The 23,895-nt window shown below is 43.2% G+C and overlaps 1 protein-coding gene across 5 annotated transcripts in view; it reads right to left on the bottom strand.

Moving 5' to 3' along the window:
• Positions 1-23,895, bottom strand: part of RNF121 (ring finger protein 121) — a 77,180-nt gene that overhangs the window by 26,709 nt on the left and 26,576 nt on the right. For all 5 annotated transcript variants that reach the window (XM_080641457.1, XM_080641458.1, XM_080641459.1 and 2 more), the window contains exon 3: positions 22,921-23,062. In XM_080641457.1, the coding sequence (XP_080497583.1) occupies positions 22,921-23,062 (142 nt within the window). The remainder of the gene's footprint in view (positions 1-22,920; positions 23,063-23,895) is intronic.

The following is a 23,895-nucleotide window of genomic DNA, read 5'->3' on the forward strand; positions in this document are numbered from 1 at the left end:
CAAATCACCAAGAAATATATGCCAACAGGGCCACTACCAAAACCACCAAAGCAACCTCATGCTGCTTAGCTAGGAACAGACCCAGAAACAAGGAGGCAGCAGCTCTACTATTCTCTGCTGTCAAAGCATTCCTAGGATCAGGTCTTCAGACCACATTGCATAAAGGACACTGACATATAAGCATGGTCAGTGAGCAGCCAGGATTACAAAGGATCTGGAAACCAAATCAGGTAAGGAACAGCTGAAGGCAGCAGGATATTAGGCCTGGAGAAAACTACAGGATGGCATGGCTGTAACCTTCAGTTATCTGAAGATCACCCGGTAAGCAGATAAATATATTCCATGCCCTGATAAGACCCACACATTGCTGGAATACCCTACAGGGTAGAAACTTTTTTTGACAATTCCTTCCTACCACACCCTTGGTAAATGGTCAACCTTACCACAAGAGTGAGGCAGGTCCTTCCATTGCTAATAAATGTATTATAGAGTTCCTGACTCTGATAAACCTGCCTTTGTGTCCCTTCTGCTTCTGGGTCTAATTCTTGTCCAGAGACACAGAGAGTAAATTTACTCCGTTTCTTTTGATTATTCCACAATACCTAAAATTACACATCCTCCTCTCCCCAAGTCTTCTGCTCTTCAGGCAGAGTCAGTCAACCAGTCATTTAACAAACACTGAGCACTTACTGTACAGCATGCTAAGGACTGTGGAATTCAGAGATAAAGAACAAAACCTCAAGAACTTAGGTCTACTGAGGAGAAACAAAGAAAGTAGAGGGTAAGTACTTCACTCAATGTAGAACCAAGGAAGGCTTCCTGAAGGCAACCTTTGATCTCTGTCCTGACGGCCTAGTAGGTACAGGTGCAGAAAGAATCATGATGAGTGTTTCAGGATGAAGGAACATGGTATGCTTGAGAAAGTACAACTAGTATTTGAGGGAAGTGTGAGAAATGAGACTACACGGGTAGGCAAGGCTCTTTGGAGGAGAAGGCTGATGTTTGCCTCACAGAAGTTTTTATTATACTGTAAGGAGCAAATTTTTTCTTTCTCATAGAAAGTGGATTATAACCCTTGACCTTTTTGTTAGTCAGCATTCTCTAACCACATCCTAGTAACCCCCTTAAGGTCTTAGCATGAGAAAAATCTATAGTACTTTAAAGATATCCAGCTGGTAGATTTTGCCCCTCATCCATTCCAGGAGGAAATAGCAGATCAGGAGAAAGGAGTTTGAAAAGATGCTATACAGTATTTGGTAAAAGACAGAAATGATGAAAGCTTCTACTTGGAGATCTTTAAAAATAGAATACTTTTCCAGGCATAAACTTATTCTTTCCCTAACATCCCTGAGGAAGTTAAGGAGTAATATTAGACTTTCTGAATAGCCTAGAGGCCCGATGCACGAATTTTGTGCAAGGGCCTTGGCCCCGGCCCCCGCCACTGCGGCTGGGGGGCCTCTGCCATCTCTGCCTCAGCCCCTGCCCACTGCAGCTTTGTCTGGAAGGACGTCCCGTCTAATTAGCATATTATGCTTTTATTATTATAGATGATAAAAACTGATGTACAGCTAATTAAAGAGCAAGTTTGGCCTGGCTAGGTCTCCAATTCAGATCGTCTGTCTCCCAAGTCCTGCCGCCCTAGCATATTCACTGAGTCTGGGGAAACCCTGGAAGCCTGAGGAGACAAGATGGTGTAAAGGGAGGTTGTTGTGAGAATGCCTGAAATATAAGGAAAGGACTTGGGCAAAAGTCATCAAAGAAGGAAAAATCTGGGGGGGTTATAAACCGAAATGACCATGACAGAAACTGATAATTTCCTGAAACTCTTAAGAAACCTCAAAAAATGGTTGAGTGGCTCTATAAAAAGAGCACTTAACCAAGAATCAGATTTTGGTTTTATGTCCAGCTCTCCAATTTAATAGTCATGTGTCCTTGGCAAATCACTTCAGAATTCTGCACTTTGGTCTACTAATCTGAAAAATGGAAATAAAGCCCTATCCTGACCACCTTATAAAGCTGTTGTGAGGTTCCAATGAGATAGCAGATGAGAAAAGTTTTTTTAAAAAAACATCAACAGCCGAAACCGGTTTGGCTCAGTGGATAGAGCGTCGGCCTGCGGACTGAAGGGTCCCGGGTTCGATTCCGGTCAAGGGCATGTACCTTGGTTGCGGGCACATTCCCAGTGGGAGGTGTGCAGGAGGCAGCTGATCAATGTTTCTCTCTCATCGATGTTTCTAGCTCTCTATCCCTCTCCCTTCCTCTCTGTAAAGTATCAATAAAATATATTTTAAAAAAAATCAACAAATTGGCTCTGGCCGGTGTGGCTCAGTTGGTTGGAGTGTCCTCCCATATACTAAAGGAGTGTGGGTTCGATTCCTGGTCAGGGCATATACCCAGGGTGTGGGTCCAATCCCTGGTTGGGGTGTGTACAAGAGGTAACCAATCAATGTTTCTCTCCCAAATCAATGTTTCTCTCTTTCAAAGATAAAACAAAACAAATCAACAAATTGAAACTATAAGCAATTTAAGTTACTCTTGTTTCTTTTATTCAAAAGAACAGTACCTGAAATTTAAATACAGAAAACAGTAAGATCTCTTGCTCCCAAAAGTAGTTAGACTAAGTTTTTCTTCTTCTAACCTGAAGATTACAAGTTGATCTCCTAAGTTAGAGAGAGAAGTTTAATACTTTTCACAGTGAAACAAGTAGGTTGACATACTAGCTCATCATCAGTCTCATGGCTGGCAATATCTATGCTGTCCTAGGTCCTTGAGTCGAGCACAGTGTTTCTCATCAGGGGTGAATTTCCTCCACACAGGACATTTAGCAATGTTTGGAGACACTTTTGGCTGTCACAATTTTGGGAGGGATGCCACTAGCATCTACTAGGTAGAGGCCAGGGATGCTGCTAAACATCCTACAATGAACAGGATAGTATTACCCCCCACCCCCCACCCCCCAAAAAAAAGAATCATCGGGCACAAATGTTAATAGTCTCCTTATTGAGAAACCTGGTCTAAAAGAACAGAGCTAGTTTATTTTCCACTCAGTGGTCATAGGGGCACAATGAAAAGCTGAGTTGCCAACCAGCACTAGTGAAGAACAAAAAATTTCCTTCAGTTTGAGAGAAACAGAGCCTTATCAATTAATTCCATCATTTCTTGGCATGTCCTAAGAACTTTTTCTTTTTAAAAAAACTCTGAATATCTGTATTTTGAATAGTTCCTACTGTTCAACAATCTCAGTGCCACAACATTCTCTAGAGAACTGTTTTGTTTTCTTTTTATTCCCATTCTTCACCCCATAGACATTCTAATGTATTTAAGATGTGTATATATACTTTAAATTTATTAATTTTTTTGGTTGTGGCTATTAATCCTCACCTGAGGATATTTTCCCATTGATTTTTAGAGAGAGTGGAAGGAAGTGGGAGAGATAGAGAGGGAAACAATGTGAAAGAGACAAATTGATTGGTTGCCTCATGCCAGAGCTTGCAACTAAGGTACATGCCCTTGACCGAACTCGAACCTGGGAGCCTTAAGTCTGCAGACCGATACTCTTATCCACTGAGCCAAACCAGCTATGGCAAGATTTATATATTTTTTGTATCTGTTCTGACAAATTGTATTTTTTTTCTTTCTTTTCTTTAAAATGTTTTTATTGATTTGAGACAGGGAAGGAGAGGGACACAAGATGGCAGCGCCCAGTCCTCTCAGGCCCACCAGAGCCCCCAAGTCCCAGAGAGGGCTGCCTCTGAGAGCAGGCAGCATGCAGCCCGGGCTGTTGGCCTGGGAGGCAGCTGTGCCCCCGCCCCCACCACCACCACCACCCTGGCAGGATCCTCTCCCAGCCCCGGCCCGGGCCGTGGCCTCGGAGGCGCCAGTGATCCGCTGCCAGCCGCGGCCCGAGCCATCGGCCTGCGAGGCGCCCACGCGCCCCTGGCGAGATCCACTGCCAACCGTGGCCCACACGTGCCCCCCCCCCCCCCACCCCTCCGGCGCGATCCGCTCCTAGCCACGGCCTGGGCTGTAGGCCTGGGAGGCGCCCACACGGCCTATCCCGCCCCCCTCCAGCGATCAGTTCCCATCCTCAGCCGGGGGTGTAGGCCTGGGAGGCAGACGCGCCCCCCAGAGCTATCCCCTCCCAGCGGCAGCCTGGGGTGTCAGCCTCCAAAGGGCCTGCGCCCCCATGGAGTGATCCCCCACACACACACCTATAGCCTTGGAACTTCCCTTGCCGCCAGCAGAGTGATTGGAGATGGGGGGTGATATCTGGGCCATGCTGCCCAGCAAACCTCTCCCATTGGGTAGAAACTTCTGACCAGGTTAGGGAGGTAAATGGGTTTTGTTTAAAATCTTTAGAAACCGCAATGGAAATGTCTGAGGTAGGGTTTCACATCGGAAGTAACTTACAACTAATTTCTGAAGGCAAACGGGGACATTGCAGTTACATTACTGGAGAGTACCCCGAGGTCCGGAGGTTGGCTCTGCAAGGGCGGTGGTGGGTGCTCCCCACCCTGGTTCCTCAGCACCTTGGGCAGGGCTTGAGCCCACCCAGGAAGGCCTTTTCCCCTACAGTTTTCACCAAGGCAGGGAGGTTTTGTAGACATGAATAAGAAGTGCCCACGCACAAGTCCTGAAGATGCTGGGGCCGGCAGAAATGACAAAAAAAACGGGAAAAGAGCAAAACCAGAAACACCACCGATCCCAACATAGATCATCTTTTTCTTCAGATGACGGTGTGTTTCCCTCTTCTTCGTCTTATGGAAGCAAGACAGATTCAAGTACTGACGATTCTACCAACGGAAAAGTTGAGAAAGAGAGGACAGAAAAGAAATAAAAGGAAAAAAGAAAGGACAAAAGATGAAACAACAAGAAAAAAAAAGAAGAAATGAAGAAACAACCACATGATATCACCTTTCCAAGGTCTCATGAAATTCCTGTTTAAGTCTATTTTATGACACTTTTAGTTTGGGTTTACATTTTTACTGGTTTGTTAAGACCATGGCAGGTACACTGTCCAATATGTTAAAGAAAAAACCCTATCTAACAAAGAGAGAATATGCAGGGGAGGGCATTTGGGGGTGACCAGGCTGTCAGGGGAGGGCACTTGGGGACGATCGGGCCGACAGGGGAACATTTAGGCGTCGATCAGGCTGGCAGGGGAGTGGTAGGGGGTGATCAGTCTGGCAGGCAGAAGTGGTTAGGGGCAATCAGGCAGGCAGGCGAGCAGTTGGGAGCCAGCAGTCCTGGATTGTGAGAGTGATGTCTGACTGCCTGTTTAGGCCCGATCCCGGTAGGACATCCCTCGAGGGGTCCCAGATTGGAGGGGGTGCAGGCTGGGCTGAGGGACACACACCCTCGTGCACGAATTTCGTGCACCGGGCATCTAGTGTATATATAAAAGCTTAAGTGACCGTTATGACCGGTCGACCAGTCTACCAGTCACTATGACGATGCACTGATCACCAGAGGGCAGACGCTAAACGCAGGATGTGCCCCTGGTTGTCAGTGTGCTCCCACAGCAACCTCCCACAGCCGGCCAACCTCCCGTGGTACCTCCCCCCAGCCACGCAACCCCCCACGATCCCTTCCCCTAGCTGGCCTGCCCTAATCAGGCCGGCCAGGCCCAGGGACCCCGCCTATGCATGAACTCGTGCACCAGGCCTCTAGTGTTTCCATAATAGTGAAGACAAAGCAATGTCCCAACTATGTTTCTGCTCACTTCTCCTCCTCAAAACCCACCTAGCAGCCTGAAGGGTAAGAGGTCCCCAAGAATTGTAAAACTGGTGGCTACAGCAAGTATCTAAAATCTTTCTAGGCAGGAAGAACAAATTTAGATGCACAAGATGGAAAAGCAGGAATAACAAGATGGGTCATCCAAACGGAACAGCAAACAATAGAATCCTCAGCCCATAGGATGGTTGAAATATAAGGAAAGGACTTGGGCAAAAGATTGTGAGTTTGATCTAGTCTGCAAAAATGTCTGTACCAATTATATGAATAAAATCAGATGGCAAACTAGGGAAAGATACCTGCAGTAGTACGTAAAAGGGCTTATTCCTAACATATAAAGAGTTCTTATAAATCAATAAGAAACATTCCAAAGGAATCCTAAACAAGAAAGGGATATGTGACCGAACACATCACATGGCTTAACTGTGAATAATATTTACATGTCATAATAATGTAAATAAGGAATATTTAACTAAAAATTGGGAGGAAGAGGAGGCCTTGGCCAATGTGGCTCAGTTGGTTGAGCATTGTCCCATGCACCAAGTTTCTCTTTTGCCCTCTCCCTTCCTCTCTAAAAATATAAATTTTAAATTAAAAAAAAATTTGGAGGAGGAAAAGTGTGTGTGAAGGATATAGATATAACAGTATAAGGTAATTATCACCTTCCATAATAGGAAGTCAATACATAATATTTAAAAGTAAAATTGTATATATACTGTATATATACATATACGAATATATACTAGAGGCCCGATGCACGAAATTCATGCAAGGGTAGGCCGTCGCAGCCCCAGCTGCCTTGCATCCCCACCTCCCCTTGGCCTGGCACTGCCCGCATCCACCGCCACATACCCTCGGTTCCCCGGAGCCCCCCAATCAATCGCCCCGCAGAGGGTGGCCTGGGCCTCCCTCTTTGGGGCAATTGCAGAGCCCCCCCATCAATCGCCCCACAGAGGGTGACTTGGGCCTTCCTCTTTGGGGAGATTGCAGAGCCCTTCGATTGATCACCCCACTGGCCAGCTGACCTGGGCCTCCCTCTGCAGGGCGATCATGGAGTGATGGTGGGCCCCCTGACCAATCGCATCGCACCCACCTTGGCTGGCCTGGCACCAGTGCGTGTCATAGCGTGGTCATCCAGAAGGTTGTTCGGTTGTTCGGTCAATTTGCATATTATGCTTTTATTATAGATATACTAGAGGCCCGGTGCACAGATTTGTACACTGGTGGAGTCCCTTGGCCTAGCCTGCGCCCTCTAGCAATCTGGGACCCCTTGGGGGATATCGAAGGCCCAGTGCACAGATTTAACCCAATCCCTGCAGGCCAGGCCAAGGGACCCCACCAGTGCAAGAATCTGTGCACCAGGCCTCTAGTATGCATATAAGATCTTCGGTTAGCCGAAACCGGTTTGGCTCAGTGGATAGAGCGTCGGCCTGCAGACTGAAGGGTCCCGGGTTCGATTCCGGTCAAGGGCATGTACCTTGGTTGCAGGCACATCCCCAGTGGGAGGTGTGCAGAAGGCAGCTGATCGATGTTTCTCTCTCATCGATGTTTCTAGCTCTCTATCCCTCTCCCTTCCTCTCTGTAAAATATCAATAAAAAAAAAAAAAAAAAAAAAAAAGATCTTCGGTTAATCTCTTCCCATCCTCCCGCCTCCCCAGTTCCCTCTGAGATTCATCAGTCTGTTCCATGTTTCCATGCCTGTACGTTGACCGTCTGCCCCCTGGTGGTCAGTGTGCATCATAGCTACCGGTCGAACAGTCGAATGGTCACTTAGGCTTTTATATAGTACTAGAGGCCCAGTGCACGAAATTCGTGCACGGGGGGGGGGGGGGGAGTGTCCCTCAGCCCAGCCTGCACTCTCTCCAATCTGGGACCCCTTGAGGTGGGATTGGGCCCAAATGGGCAGTCGGACATCCCTCTCACAATCCAGGACTGCTGGCTCCCAACTGCTTGCCTGCCTGCCTGCCTGATTTCCCCTAACCGTTTCTGCCTGCCAGCCTGATCACCCCCTAATTACTCCCCTGCCAGACCGATCAATGCCTAACTGCTCCCCTGCCAGCCCGATTGCCCCTAACTGCCCTCCCCTGCAGGCCTGGTCACCCCAAACTGCCCTCCCCTGCAGGCCTGGTCACCCCTAACTGCCCTCCCCTGCAGGCCTGGTCCCCCCAACTGCCCTCCCCTGCAGGCCTGGTTGCCCCTAACTGCCCTCCCCTGCTGCCCGGTCACCCCCAACTGCCCTCCTCTGCAGGCACGGTCACCCCTAACTGCCTTCCCCTGCTGGCCTTATTGCCCACAACTGCCCTCCCCTGCAGGCCTTGTCCCCCCTAACTGCCCTCTCCTGCAGGCATGGTCACCCCTAACTGCCTTCCCCTGCTGGCCTTATTGCCCACAACTGCCCTCCCATGCTGGCCATCTTGTGGTGGCCATCTTGTGTCCACATGGGGGCAGCCATCTTGTGTGTTGGAGTGATGGTCAATTTGCATATTACCTCTTTATTAGGTAAGATATAGATTCAGTATACTCATTTTATTTAAAAATAGGGGGGTAAGAATCAGAAAACAACTAAAAAAGTTAAAAGTGATTGCTACTGAAGTAAGAATCAGGGACTGATACAGGTAAGGCAGAGGACAGACGTGTTTTGTTTTTTAATGTTTGCAGAATTATTTGACTTTTAAACTACAATACATATAATGCTGATAAAAAACTGAAAATCAAACATATAAACAATATGAACAGACAACTGACAGAAAAAGCCAAATGATCAGTATGAAAACATGCTCAACCTCACTAATAATTAAAGAAATAGCTAACAAAGTAGATAGTTTTATCCTGTTAGACTGACGAAGACTAAAAATACTGATGATTCCTTATCCTCTCTTTAACACTGGATTAAGAGCACTGTTCATCTCTGTTGGTGCAACTGTTAACTGCTATAACTTTTTTAGAGGGCAATTTAACAAGATCCACTGATAATTAAAATGTGTATATTTCTTGACCCAGCAATTCCATTTCTAGAAATTCATCCTATGGAAATGCTTGCCAAGCTATGCAGATTATATATGTAAGAAGTTTACTAAATCATGGTTGTAACAGCAATAAACTGTTAACATGTCTATCAACAGAAGTTAATATTTTTTAAAAATCTATTTAAAAGAATATTTACACTACTAGATCAAGAGATGGCATAGAGTCCTAGCTGGTTTGGCTCAATGGATAGAGCATCGACCTGCGGACTGAAGGGTCCCAGGTTTGATTCCTGTCAAGGGCACATGCCTGGGTTGAGGGCTTGATCCCCAGTGGGGAGCGTGCAGGAGGCAGCCGATCAATGATTCTCTCTCATCACTGATGTTTCTATCTCTCTCTCCCTCTTCCTTCCTCTCTGAAATTAATAAAAATATATTTTTTAAAAAAGAGATGGCATAGATACTAATATAGATAGATATTTGAGACTTAGTTTTAGGCAGGAAATGTTGCAGAACCTCACAGATGTCATTAACATCTAAAAATATATAAATATTAACATACGAATAGCCCTGCCAGCTGGCATGGCAGTGGTTGAGCCTCAACCTATGAACCAGGAAGTCACAGTTCAATTCCTGGTCACGGCACATGCCCGGGTTTCGGGCTCGATCTCCAGTGTGGAGCATGCAGGAGACAACTGATCAATAATTGTCTCATATCATTGATGTTTCTAACTTTCTGTCCCTCTCCCTTCTCTGAAATCAATAAAAATGTATTTATTTAAAAAAAATACAAATAGAAACATATGCAAATGTAACAAACTATTAATAGTGGTTCTCTCTGGGCACTTTTTATTTCCAGGTCACATATATATTGTTTAAAATTTTTATAACAAATATGTATACCTGCTGGAGGCTAAGTCCAGCAGGCCATAATAAATGCGAGAAGTCCTCAAAAGGTTGAATGGACTCTTTCAGCAGGGCTGAAAATCTGCATGTTATTACCTGCTGCTGGAACAGCTGAAGGCAATTCCCCCAACCTGATGGTCCTTTATTGTTTACCTTTGATATGTATATCTGCTTTGCTAAAAGGCAAAATGTATGAATTAAAAGCCCTGGGCCAGAGAGCTCGCCACTAGAGTGAAGCCTCCCCTGGCTCCCCCATCCTTCCAAGTTTATATTTTATGTCTAGATTATTCATTTATGCGCAGACCCTTTTCCAGATTCCTTGAACCCTAGCAGCTGCTGAGTAAGACTCTGGCATATAACATTTGTTATCAGAACAAAAACAAAATAATACAGAACAAAACCTCAGGTCAGCTTTGTCCTTTTAGAAAAAGACAGGCCTTCACCTCTGTTGGTCACTCAGTAAGATACAGATTTTAGAGCTGAGAGTAAGTCCAGCCAAACATTCCATAAAAATCACAAAAAAATCCCCTCCATATATCCTTAAGAGGTTGTCTAGTCCCTAATAAACAATAGCTTGTGATGGGAAGATCATTTTCTTCACAGTTCATTCCATGTGGAACAGCTCTCACTGTTGAAAATTTCTTTATAATACTTAGCTGAAATCTGCATTCTTAAAACTCATTCCTTAGCTTTAATTTGGGCCTTTGGAGTTACATAGAATAACAATCATGAAAACATACTTTAGAGCAGTTGTTGCCAACCTTTCGGACCTCGCAGCGACTGCTGCTTTAGAGCTTAAGGAGACTTTAGCAATCATCTAGTCTTAAACCCTCACTTTAAGTATATTTTTATTGATTTCAGAGAGGAAGGGAGAGGGAGAGATAGAAACATCAATTATGAGAGAGAATAATTGATTGGCTGCCCCCTGCACAATGCCCACTGGGGATCAAACCCACAACCCAGGCATGTGCCCTAATGGGGAATTGAACTGTGACCTCATGGTTCATAGGTTGATGCTCAACCACTGAGCCACACCAGTCAGACTTAAACCCCAACTTTAAAGATGAAATCAGGATGAGGAAAGAAAGGCTAAAAGGGAGGAAGTAATCTGTCCAAGGTCTATTGCCAATTATTAGCAGAGGTGCTAGAAATAGATCTTAGATCACCTGATTCCCCACTTCAAAACTTTTTATAGTACACCAAAATTCTGTTCTTCAGAAAATAGGAAAGAAGGTAACATTTCTTAAGACATTCTATGAGGCCAGCATTACCCTATTACCAAAGCAAGACAAATACATGACAAGAAAATTACAGACCAAAATTCCTTATGAATATAGAGGCAAAAATCCACAACAAAATACTAGCAAATCGAATCAATCCAGCAGCACATTGAAAGGATTATGTACATCACAATGTAGTGGGATTTATTGCAGGAATGCACATGATCATCTCAATGATGTAGAAAACGCATTTGAGAAATCCAACACCCCCATTTGTGATAAAAAACAAACAAACAAAAAAACAAGAACAACATTTGACAAACTAGGAATAGAAGGCAACTTCCTCAACATGATAAAGGGCATTTATGAAATACCCACAGCTAACACACTTAAAGTTAAAAACTGAAAGCTTCCCCAAGGTCAGGAAAAAGACACTGATGCCCACTTCACAAATGAAGAAAGGGTGAAGACAGGGGAAATACAAAATGGAGTCACTTTAACCAAGCTGCTAAACTATTAACATTATGAAGGTTGAGGCATGAGGAATCAATTCTTTTTCTTGTCTTAACTAAACTGAAAATTTAAACTTTTCAAATTTCCAGTCCTGTGTCAAAGTCTAAACATCCATTTACCTGCAGATAAACCTCTGACTACCCCCTAAAGAGCTCAGGATGTGACTAGACCTGCTGGCAATCATCCAACAGACCACCTGGCATCCATCATCCAGAGAGCCTGACACCTGACTTCTAACCATCCTAGACCAATCCCTAAGACCTTGAATGCAAAACTGATTATTCTTAAGGATGTGACTTTAAGTTCTGCTACAAGAACTCTTAATTTTCCTTTTTTCTGCTGTACACTTCTGGGATTTTGCCTAGATGTTGTTTCTAGTTACAAACTCTAAGACCCTTTGTCATTTATTTCTGGCAAAGCTTCCAGACTCTTTTTTCATTCCACACTATTCAGCATTATACTGAAAGTTTTAGCCAGAGCAATTAGGAGAGAAAAAGAAATAAAAAGGCACCTAATTGGAAAAAAAGTAAAGCAGAAGACATGATCTTATATATAAAAAATATTTTTAAAATCCATACAAAACACTATTAGAATTAATACACAAATTCAGCGACGTTACAAGATACAAAATCAAGACACAAAGTCAGCTGTATTTCTACATATTAATAATGAACAATCCAAAAAGAAAATTAAGAATTCCATTCACAATAGCATCAAAAAGAATACTTAGGAATAAATTTAACCAAGGAAGCACAATATGTACATTGGAAAGTACAAAACATTAATTAATAAAAGAAATTAAAGAAGATCTAAATAAATGAAAGACAAATCGTGTTCATGAATGCAAAGATTAACATTGTTAAGATGGCAATACTTCCAAAGCAATCTACAGAGTCAGTGCGATCCTTATCAAAATCACAGTTGCCTTTTTTTCCTCCTGAAATTGAAAAGGTGGTCTTAAAATTAATATGGAATTGCACAGGACCCAGAATAGTCAAAACAATCCTAAAAAGGAACAAAGTTAGAGCACTCACACTTCCCAATTTCAGCACTTATTAGACTGCTATAGCAATCAAAAGTGTGGTATTAGCATAAGCACTGGCATATACACTGAGTGGCCAGATTATTGTGATCTCTGAACGCATAATAATGTGGCCACTCAGTGTAATCCTATATAATAAAAGGCTAATATGCAAATTGTCCCCTTGACCAGGAGTTCGACCAGCAGGCAGGCCGGCCAACTGCCCATGTCGCCTGCCCCTGGCCAGGCTGGCTAGACCCCACCCATGCACAAATTCACGCACCGGGCCTCTAATATATATTCTAATATATATATCTTACCTAATAATAGACAAACATGTAAATTGACCATACCTCCATTACACCCACAGCCAATCAGAATGAGTATGCAAATTAACCCAACAAAGATGGTGGTTAATTTGCATATGTACCTGGGTCCTGGGAACATCCTTGGCACCCAGGTCACTCCGAGCCGGCCATCGGAGGGGCAGGGGGCCCCCTGCCCAAGCATAAAGCCTCGGCCTGATTATTCTTAAGGATATGACTTTAAGTTCTGCTACAAGAAATCTTCATTTTCCTTTTTTCTGCAGTACACTTCTGGGATTTTGCCTAGATGTGTTTCTAGTTACAAACTCTAAGACTGTTTGTTGGCCCGAGGATTTAGGCTTGGGCAGGGGCTGAGCCAGCGATCGGAGGGGCGGGGGAAAATCAATGGAAACATATCCTCAGGGAAGGAGGGAAGGAAGGAAGGAAAGAAGGAAAGAAGGAAGGGAGGGAGGGAGGGAGGGAGGGAGGCTCTACAGCAGCGATAGAGGGAAGGAGGCTCTACAGCAGCGGTTCTCAACCTGTGGGTCATGACCCACAGGTTGAGAACTGCTAGCAGGGTCGCCTAAGACCATCGGAAAACACAGATATTTATATTACGATTCATTAACAGTAGCAAAATTACAGTTATGAAGTAGCAAGGAAAATAATTTTATGGTTGGGGGTCACCACAACATGAGGAACTGTATTAAAGGGTCGTGGCATTAGAAAGGTTGAGAACCACTGTGCTAGGACAACTGGCAAAAGAATAAAGTTAGACTCTTAACTCACATCATATATAAAAAATTAACTCAAAATGGACCAGAGACCTAAATTTAAGAGCTAAAAGTATAATACTATTCAAAGCAAACATAGAGTAAATCTTAATAATCTTGGATTTAGCAATGGATTCTTAAATATGACACTAAAAGCACAAGCAGAAAAATAAAATATAGGTTTAAGGGTATAAACGTACAATGAGGAGTAAATAAGGCTTGGAGAGCTGTAGCACAGTACAGCTTGGGTTTGAACTGCATGGGTCCACTTATACTCAGATTTCTTTCAATGGGTATAGAGTTGGCCCCAGGTTTTGCATCCACAGATTCAACCAACTGCAGATCAAAAACATTTTCTCTCCATGGTTGGAAATCGCAGATAGTAAGGGCCAACTATATGCAATGTTTTGCACCATTTTTTATATAAGGGACTTGAGATTGCAGATTTTGGTATCCATGGGGGTCCTGGGATGAATGCCCCACAAATACCAAGAGACACTGAAGTTTTGGAGGAGTCAAAAGTTATATGCAGATTTTCAACTGCATAGGGTTCAACACTCCTAACCACAGCATTGTTCAGGGGTCAACTGTATAATGAATACAGACAACAATATTGTACTATATTATCAAACTTGCTAAGAGACTAGAACTTAAATTATTCCAATCACTAAAAAGAAAAGTTAGTGATGTAATGTGACAGAGGTGCTAAATAGTGCTACAGTGGCTGTCATCCTATATAATAAAAGGCTAATATGCAAATAGACCAAATGGTGGAACGACTGGTCGCTATGATACGCACTGACCACCAGGGGGCAGACGCTCAATGCAGGAGCTACTCCTGGTGGTCAGTGTGCTCCCACAGCACACTGATTGCCCACCATGTTTCACGCCGCCCCCTGGTGGTCAGCGCACATCATAGCGAGCGATCAAACTCCCATTCTCCCAGTAGAACTTCCAAGGAGACATTTTGCATGTTAGCCTTTTATATATATAGACTAGAGGCCTGATGCATGAAGATTCATGCAAGAATGGGCCTTCCTTCCCCTGGCTGCTGGCACCGCCTTCGCTCTGGCCAGAGCCACCTTTCTGCTCTGGCATGGAGCACAGCGGTGGTAGCGGGAACCTCCACGGCAGCACTAAGGATGTCTGACTGATGGCTTAGGCAAGTGGGCTCCCACACTGTGAGAGGGCGCAGCCGGGCTGAGGGGACCCCCCTGCAAGTGCATGAATTTCATGCACTGGGCCTCTAGTATTACAATATACAACTGTATAAAATTAAACGTTGACACCTAAATTTATACAATGTTATACGTCAAATATATTAAATAAAAAAATAAATAAACTGGAGTTCATCAAACTGACAGATGTTATACATTAAAGGACACTATAAAGAAAGTGAGAAACCAACCCATAGAATGAGAGAAATATTTGTAAATCATATATCTTATAATGGTCTGGTATCAAGATTATATTAAAAACTCTTACAGCCCAGCCAGCAGGGCTCAGTGGTTGAACATTGACCAGGAGATCACAGTTCAATTCCCAGTCAGGACACATGCCTGGGTATTGGGCTCAATCTCCAGTGGGGGCAGGCAGGAGGCAGCCAATCAGTGATTCTCTCACATCAATATTTCTGTCTTTCGCTCTCTCTTCCACTCTCTAAAAATCAATGGAAAAATATCCTCAGGCAAGGATTAAAAAAAACAAAACAAAAAACAAAAAAATGTCATTTGTAACCTTTTTTAAATTTAAAGTCTATTTTGTCTGATACTTAAGAGCCAACACAGCTCTCTTTTGGTTATCATTTGGAATATATTTATTTGGGATGAAGATACTTTTTTATTTTTTGACATAATATCAGTACATAACATTATATAAGTTTCAGGTATAAAACTTTATGCTTCAACATCTGTATACACTACAATGTGATCACTACTAAAAATCTAGTTACCATCCATCACCCTAGAGGTGACCTCCTTCAACATTTCACCCACTTCCAACCCTCCTCCCCTTTAGTAACCACCAATCTGTTCTCTGTATCTAACAGTTTGTTTTTGTTGTATTTTGTTTATTCGTTTTTAGATTCCACATAAAATCATATAGTATTAGTCTTTCTTCATCAAACTTATATCACTTAGCATAATATCCTCAAGGTCCACCCACACTGTCTCAAATGGGAAGATTTCACCTTTTTATGACTAAACTAGAGGCCCGGTGCATGAATTCGTGCACAAATTTGGGGCCAATTGGGGCTGACTGGGGGTCGGGCTGGCCAGAGGGGGCCACGGGAAGTTGCGGGGGGGCCAACTGGGGCCCCAATCAGGCCAGTTGGCTACCACAGTGCATGTCATAGCGACTGGTCATTCTGGTCACTTGGCTTTTATATTTACCTAATAAAAGAGTAACATGCTAATTGACCGTACCTTCGCGACACCCACCAGCTAATCAGGAGTATGCAAATTAACCCAATGTCACCATGGCGACGACGCAGGCACATGGCGATGATGCAGGCATTTCGCACCGCCCTCAGCCACTCCGGACCTCTGGGCAGTGTGGGAAGGCAGAAAGGCGGCTCCGGGACGGAGGGGAAATGCAGCTCTAGGCCAGAGCAGAAAGGCGGCTCTGGCCAGAACAAAGGCGGTGCCAGCAACCAGGGGAAGGAAAACCCATTCTTGCATGAATCTTCATGCATCGGGCCTCTAGTCTGTATATATAAAAGGCTAACATGCAAAATGTCTCCTCGGGAGTTCAACCGGGAGAATGGGAGTTTGATAACTCACTATGACGTGCGCTGACCACCAGGGGGTGGCGCAGAACATGGTAGGCAGCCAGTGGCGGAGGCAGGGTGCTGAGGGAGCAAGGAAGGGGGAGGCCAGGGGGTGGGAGGGGACGGGGACCGCATGGTGGGGGAGGCCGGGGGGTGGGAGGGGACAAGGGACCACATGGTGGCAGTGCACAGGGAGGCAGGAAACCTGATGGGGCCTGATCACTGGCCAGGCCTAGGGACCCTACCCGTGCATGAGTTTTGTGCACCGGGCCTCTAGTATATAGATAATATTCCATTGTATATTATGTACCACTTCTTCTTTATTCATCCATGGATGGACACTTACATTGTTTTTATATCTTAGCTATTGTAAATAATGCTGCAATGAAATAGGGGTGTATGTATCATTTCAAATCAGTGTTTTTGTATTCTTCAGATAAAACCCAGAAATGGAATTGCTGGGTCATACTGTAATTTTGTTCTTTTTTTCAGGAATTTGCTTACTGTTTTCTATAGTGGCTGCACCTAGTTTACATTCCTATCTTATATAATAAAAGGCTAATATGCAAATTAACCAAACAGCAGAATGACCGGTCACTATGATATTCACCGACCACCAGAGGGAAGACGCTCAACACAGGAGCTGCCCCCTGGTGGTCAGTGCGCTCTCACAGGGGGAGCACCGCTCAGCCAGAAGCCCTGAGCTGGGCTCATGGCTGGAGAGCACAGCGGCGGTGGCAGGAGCCTCTCCTGCCTCTGTGGCAGCGCTAAGGATGTCCGACTGATGGCTGTCAGTCGGACATCCCCTGAGGTCTCCCAGACTGTGAGAGGGCCGCGCCCCCCACCCCGAGTGCACAAATTTCATGCACCAGGCCTCTAGTTAATAGTATAATAGAGTTCCCTTCCCTCTCTCTCTCTAATACGTTTTTACTGATTTTTTTTAGAGAGAGAGGAAGGGAGAGGGATAGAGAGATAGAAACATCAATGAGAGAAACATCATCAATCAGCTGCCTCCTGCACACCCCTCAACTAGGAATCAAGCCCCGCAACCCAGGCAGGTGCCCTGACCGGGAATCATCAAATCAGTGACCTCTTGGTTCCTGGATCAATACTCAACCACTGAGCCACACCAGCCAGGCAGGTTGCCTTCTGTCCATATCCTCTCCCACACTTGTTATTTCTTATCTTTTGTATATGGTCAATGTAACACATATGAAATGATAGCTCATTGTGGTTTGGATTTGCATTTGCCTCGTAATTAGTGATGTTGAGTATCTTTTCATGTACTCATTGGCCATCTGTATTTCTTCTTTGGAAACCTGTCTAATCAGATCCTCTGCCCATTTCTTAATTGGTTCTTTGATTCTATGTTATTGAGTTGTATGAGGTTTTTATATATTTTGAATATCAGATGTAAGATTTTCAAGTATCTTATCCCATTCACTAGGGTGCCTTTCCATTTGACTGATGGTTTCCTTTGCTATGCAGAAACTTTATAGTTTGAAGTAATCCCATTTATTTTTGTTTTTGTTTACCTTGCCTTTTAAATCACATCCACAAAACCACTGCTAAGACCAGTATCAAGGAGCTCACTGACTATGCTATTTTCTAGGAATTTTATAATTTCAGGTCTTATATTCAAGTCTTTAATCCATTTCAAATAAATTTTTTTGCATGGTATAAGATAGTGGTCTAGTTTCGTTCTTTTCATGTGGCAGTCTACCGTGTTTCCCGAAAATAAGACATCCTCCGAAAATAAGACCTACTTACAGGTTTCCTTCTGAGTAGAATATAAGGCATCCCCCGAAAATAAGGCCCCCAGGCTCTGTCTCAGAATGAAATTAATTTACCGTAAACTGGTCGCTAGGGCCGTCCCGACTGGCGTCTAGCAATCAGTGACATTACGCAGAGTCCTGACGTCACTGCTGTGTGGAGGCGGAGCGGAGGTCGGAGTGAGCGGTGAGCGCGGGGTGGGAGAGAGGAGGAGACTTTCGCAGATGCGTGTAGAAGAACAGGAGGATTAGAGCGGACGGGACGCGGCGAAGGTGGTGAGTGCTGGTCTGTCTCTGGTGACACTACCTGATGCTCGCGGCCGCCTTCATGATGACTGAAGGTTCTCAGTCAGTGGCAGACCCTGCTCCAGCCCAGATCCAGGCCCCAGCAAGCCCAGTGACAGTCCCCAGGCAGGCCCCAGGGGGTAAATGTCTGATAAAGGGGTAGGAGGGATGTCTGGTGAAGGTGTTCAGTGGCACAGGGGTGGGGGGAGGGGGATCACTTAAAATGACACAGGAGGATCAGAGGGGACAATCAAAATGACACAGGAGGATCAAAAGGGGTTACTAAAATGGTAATCCCCCCTCTGCTTCTCCTGTGCCATTTTGATTCCCCCCTCTGATCCCCCCTGTGTTATTTTGAGTGATCCCCCTCCCCCCACCTTGATACCCCAATTCCTTTTTTTTTACCCCTAGAAATGAGCGCAAAAAGAAAAAGCTACTCCGTGGAGTACAAGAAAGGAATCGTGGAAGACTCTTGGGGCCAAAATCTTACTGCTTTCTGCAAAGAGAAGATGTTGAGTATCTGATTGGTCCGAAAATGGCGAGCAGAGTATGGTAACCTCATTGAACAAGTGGACAAGGGAAATGCTAAAAAGCGCAAGTGTGGATCAGGTCGGCAACCATTATTTTCCGAGCTGGAAGACCTGATCTGTGAATGGGTTGTTGACAGGAGAGCAGAGGCTTTGGTTGTGAATAGGGCTCCGATTCAAGAATTTGCCCTTGCAATGGCACCACAGTTTGACATAGCCCCCGAAGACTTCAAAGCATCACAGCACTGGCTGGATAATTTCCTTCAGCGAAGTGAACTGTCTTTAAGAAGATCTACAACACTGTTTAGGTTGGAAGATACTCAAGTTATTAAGCGAGCACTTGCATTCAAGTCCTTTATTGATGATGCTGACTTCTCTAAATACAATCTTTCCAACATGATTGCTATGGATGAAACTGCAGTGTTTATGGGCCAATCATCTCAAACAACAATTGAACAGCGGGGTGCCTCCTTGGCGTACATTCCCTCCACTGCTTACGAAAGTGCACGTGTTTCCTGTATTTTGGCAATTTGTCTGGATGGCACTAAAATCCCACCTTTAATCATTTCTAAGGGCAAGAAGGAAAAGATTGAACGTGTTTTGAGCGTTTTTATTCTTGAAACTCAAAAAGCCTGGGCCACACAAGCAGTTATAAGGAAGTGGGTCGATTTAATGCTGCCGCTTGTTATGCGAGGGAGCCAAAGAGGTCTGCTAGTCTGGGATGCAGCCAGCACTCACCGCGCTAAAGACATGAGGACATTTCTTCACGAAAGAAAAATAGATCAGATAATGATTCCCGCAGGAATGACGGCCTATCTCCAGACTCTTGATATTGCAATAAACAAGCCATTCAAAGACAATTTGCGCATGGAAATTAATGACTACATTGAAAATAGAATGGAGAGAAATCAGCGTGGAAACTTTGTGAAACCTAAACTGCAAGAAGTTGTGACTTGGGTGAAGAATTCATGGGAGAAAATCACTGACAGTTGCATTGCAAATGCACTGCGAGCAGGCTACCTTGACAAGAAGTACTCATTTAAAGACAGTGCTATTGCTAAACATGAGAGATTTGGTCCACTGATTCTGAAAGAAATGGAGTCACAAGAAATTCACCAGGAAATTCAGGAATTGGATTGTTATGATGATGTTCCAGAAGATGATGACATGATTGTCATTGAATAAATGAGTAAATTCTTGATACTGTAGGATTCACAGTTTGTCTGGTTTGTGTTGACAACTACCGTACTACTGTACCGTATACAGGTAATAAATTTCCTTTATTTTCATTTAACAATAAATGTGTACCATATTCTTCTTCATGGAAAAATAAGACATCCCCTGAAAATAAGACCTAGCGCATCTTTGGGGGCAAAAATTAATATAAGACACTGTCTTATTTTCGGGAAAACACGGTAGTTTTCCGAACACCATTTATAAAGTGTGTATCCTTTCTCCACTATTATGTTTTTGGCTCCTTTGTTGTAAATTAATTTTCCATATATGTTTGGGTTTAATTTTGGCTCTCAATTCTGTTCCATTGATCTGAGTGTCTGTTTTTATATCCATACAATACTATTTTGATTACTACAGATTTGTAGTATAATTTGAAATCAGTAAGTGTGATTTGTTCTTCTTTGTTTTGTTCTTTCTCAATATTGTTCTTTCTCAAGATTGCTTTGGCTATTCAGGATCTTTTGTAATTCCATACAAATTTCAGAATTCTTTGTTCTAGTTCTGTGAAAAATGTCACTGGAATTTTGTTAGGGGTTACACTGAATCTGTAGGCTGCTTTGTGTAATATTGACATTTTAACAATATTAATTCTTCCAATCCATGAGTAGAGTATCTTTCCATTTATTTATGTCTTCCTCAATTTATTTAATCAGCCTTATACTTTTCAGTGTATAGGTCTTTCAACCATCTTGGTTAAATTTATTCCTAGGTATTTTACTCTCTTTGATGTAATTATAAATGGGATTATTAATTTTTCTTTCTGAGAACTTGTATAGATATACAGAAACACCACAGATTTCTGTATATCAATTTTGTGTCCTATTAACATCACTGAATTCATTTAGTAGTTCTAGTACTTCTTTGGCAAAGTCTTTTGGGTTTTCTATATATAATTTATTTCAGATTTCTTTCTTTCCAATTTATATGCCATTTATTTATTCATTCATTCATTTATTTATTTTGGTTAATCCTCTCCCAATATTTTTCCATTGATTGTTAGAGAGAATGGAAGGGAGGAAGAGACAGAGAAACATCGATGTGAGAGAGACACATTGATTGATTGCCTCCCGCACACAGATCAAGCCTGCAACCGAAGTACGTGCCCTTGACTGGAATCGAACCTGTGACCCTTCCTTAAGTCCACGAGCCAACGCTCTATCCACTGAGCCAAACCAGCTGAGGCTTTTCTTTTTCTTGCCTAACTGTGGTGACTAGGACTTCCCATATTATGTTGAATAAAAGTGGTGAGAATGGGCATTCTTGTCTTGTTCCTGATCATAGAAAGAAGTTTTCATCTTTTTACCATTGATACGATGTTTGCTGTGGGTTTGACATACATGGCTTTTATTTTGTCTATGTAGTCTTTTTCTATGCCCACTCTGTTGAGAGTTTAAATCTTAAATAGATGTTGAATTTTGTCAGAAGCTTTTTCTTCATCTATGGAGATGATATAATTTTTATCCTTCATTTTGTTAATGTGGTATATCACAATGATTAATTTGTGGATGCTGGACCATCCTTGCACCCCTGGAATAAATCCCACCTGATCACAATGCATGATCTTTTTACTGTATTACTGAATTAGATTTGCTAAAAATTTTGCTGAGAATTTCTGCATCTATGTTCATCAATGATGTTGGCCTGTAATTTTATTTTTTTGTAGTATATTTGTCTGGTTTTGGTACCAGGGTAATGCTGGCCTCGTAAAATGAGTTTGGAAGCATTTCCTCCTCTTCAATTTCTTAGAAGAAGTTGAGAAGGATAGCTACTAAAATCTTCTTTGAATGTTTGATAGAATTCACCAGTGAAACTGTCTGGTCCTGGACTATTGTTTTTTAAAAATTTTTTATTACTGATTCAATCTCCTTACTAGTAATCAGTATATTCAGATTTTCTTTTTCTTCATGATTCAGTCTTGGAAGATTATATGTTTCTAGGAATACATCCATTTTCTTCTAGGTTGTCTAATTTGTTGGCATACATGGAATATCTTACTTTCAATCTCTGTGTCTTTGTATCTAAAGTGAATTTCTTATAGCCCTGACTGGTATTGATCAGTGGATAGAGCATCAGCCCACACACCAAGGGGTCCCAGATTCGACTGCCAGTCAAGGACACATACGGGGGTTACAGGTTTGATTCTTGGCCCTGGTCAGGGTACTTGTGGGAGGTAACCAGTCAATGTGTCTCTCTTACGTCAATGTTTCTCTCCCCTCCACCCCCCAACCCCCGACTCCTTTCCTCCCTTCTACTCTCTCTAAAAAGCAATGGAAAAAAATATCCTCAAGTGATGATTAACAAAAAAAATAAATAAATAATAAAGTGTGTCTCTTACAGACAATATATAAATGAATCATAGTGGGGGTTTTTTTATGGTGGTTTTTTAATACAATCTACTAATCTCTGTCTTTTAATAGAATTTAATCCATTTACATTTAAAGTAATTGCTGATAAGGATTTACTTCTGTCATTTATGAGTATTGCTCTATACGTTATTCCTCATTTCCTCATACTGCTTTTAAAAAAAAAATTAATCTAAATCCTACCTATAAAATTTATTGGACGCTTTACCTTCCCAGTCAAGTGATAACTTCTCCCTCTATTTCAATAGTTCCTAATGAATATCTTCTTCATGAATATGTCCCAAAATATTTAAAAGGAAGGGCCTACCTTTTCTGGCCATAAAAGTAGTCTCAGGTTCTATCCCTGTTTTCACCCTCTGAATCACTTGCACCTTAAACACACACCCACCATACACAATTCACCATTCATACATAAAGTTCATTATTATTGTCCATTCTCTGCCTACATGTGGCTTGGCTTAGGCTGGATCCTAGAATACTTAGGAAGGGTCTCTTGATTACTGGCAGACAAAGGAGAGAGAGTCAAAATGGCTTACATTGTAGGAGCGAGGATGCCTCTGCTTCCACTGCACCAGGAGCAGCTGGGCCACCACCAAGGTAGCGATGAGGATGAGGACCATTTCGGCATGCATGGCTTCATGACCACGGTGTTTGGCATGCATGCGTGCATGCTCGATCCTGAAAGTCAAACAGATGGGGTTAGCCAGGTTAGGGCTGGTGTGGTGGTAAAGAGGTAGTGCTTCCCAGGGATATTTTACCCGTGCAAAGTTCAGAACACACTCCTGTATTTTGGAGCTGTAGGGTACTAAGTATATGCCCTAGAGCAGCGATCTAGGAGCAACCGCTGCTCCAAAGGTTTCCTTAAACCAGCAGTCACCAACCTTTCGGACCTCATGGATCACCAGTGGTCCATGGACCACTGGTTGGCGACCGCCGCCCTAGAGGACAGGCATTCTGGCATAGAATAGGGGTTCTATGGGCCCAATAACCAAGCTCAGCTATTGGATTAAATGTGGGTTGTGTGCTGCCTGCCTCCAATGGCAGATACAACTGACACCTTTCCTGTTGCAGGAAAAAGATCCCAGAAGCCTGTGTCACTGCCCATTTCAGACCTATTTAATTCTGTCATTGAAAAGAAAACAAACCAAAGAGAAGATTATAGCCACAAAGCCTCATAATCTTAGTATTTATGATACCAATAAAGGAGTAGCACTGCAAAAGTGTGTTAATTCTAGGGTTAAAGTTTTGCTTTATTTGTCCTACCCTCTCTGTCAGGACCAGGGATCCTGAAAACTATTTACAGCCTGAAAAATCTAGACTGCTTTGACTTTATATTAATTCAAGAGTGACTTCGCCATCAGCATCCACAGGGAAATAGCCTCAAGGACTTAAGAAACTCTTATTTAATCTAAGGCTGGCATTCTCTTGTCCTGAGGATTGGCAGCAAACTATTTCCTTGGTCAATACAGGCAAAAAGCTTTTCCTAAGAACAGAGAAGAATAGTTACTCCT

Source organism: Plecotus auritus (genome assembly GCF_963455305.1).
Source record: "Plecotus auritus genome assembly, chromosome: 9".
Taxonomy (NCBI): Eukaryota; Metazoa; Chordata; class Mammalia; order Chiroptera; family Vespertilionidae; genus Plecotus; species Plecotus auritus.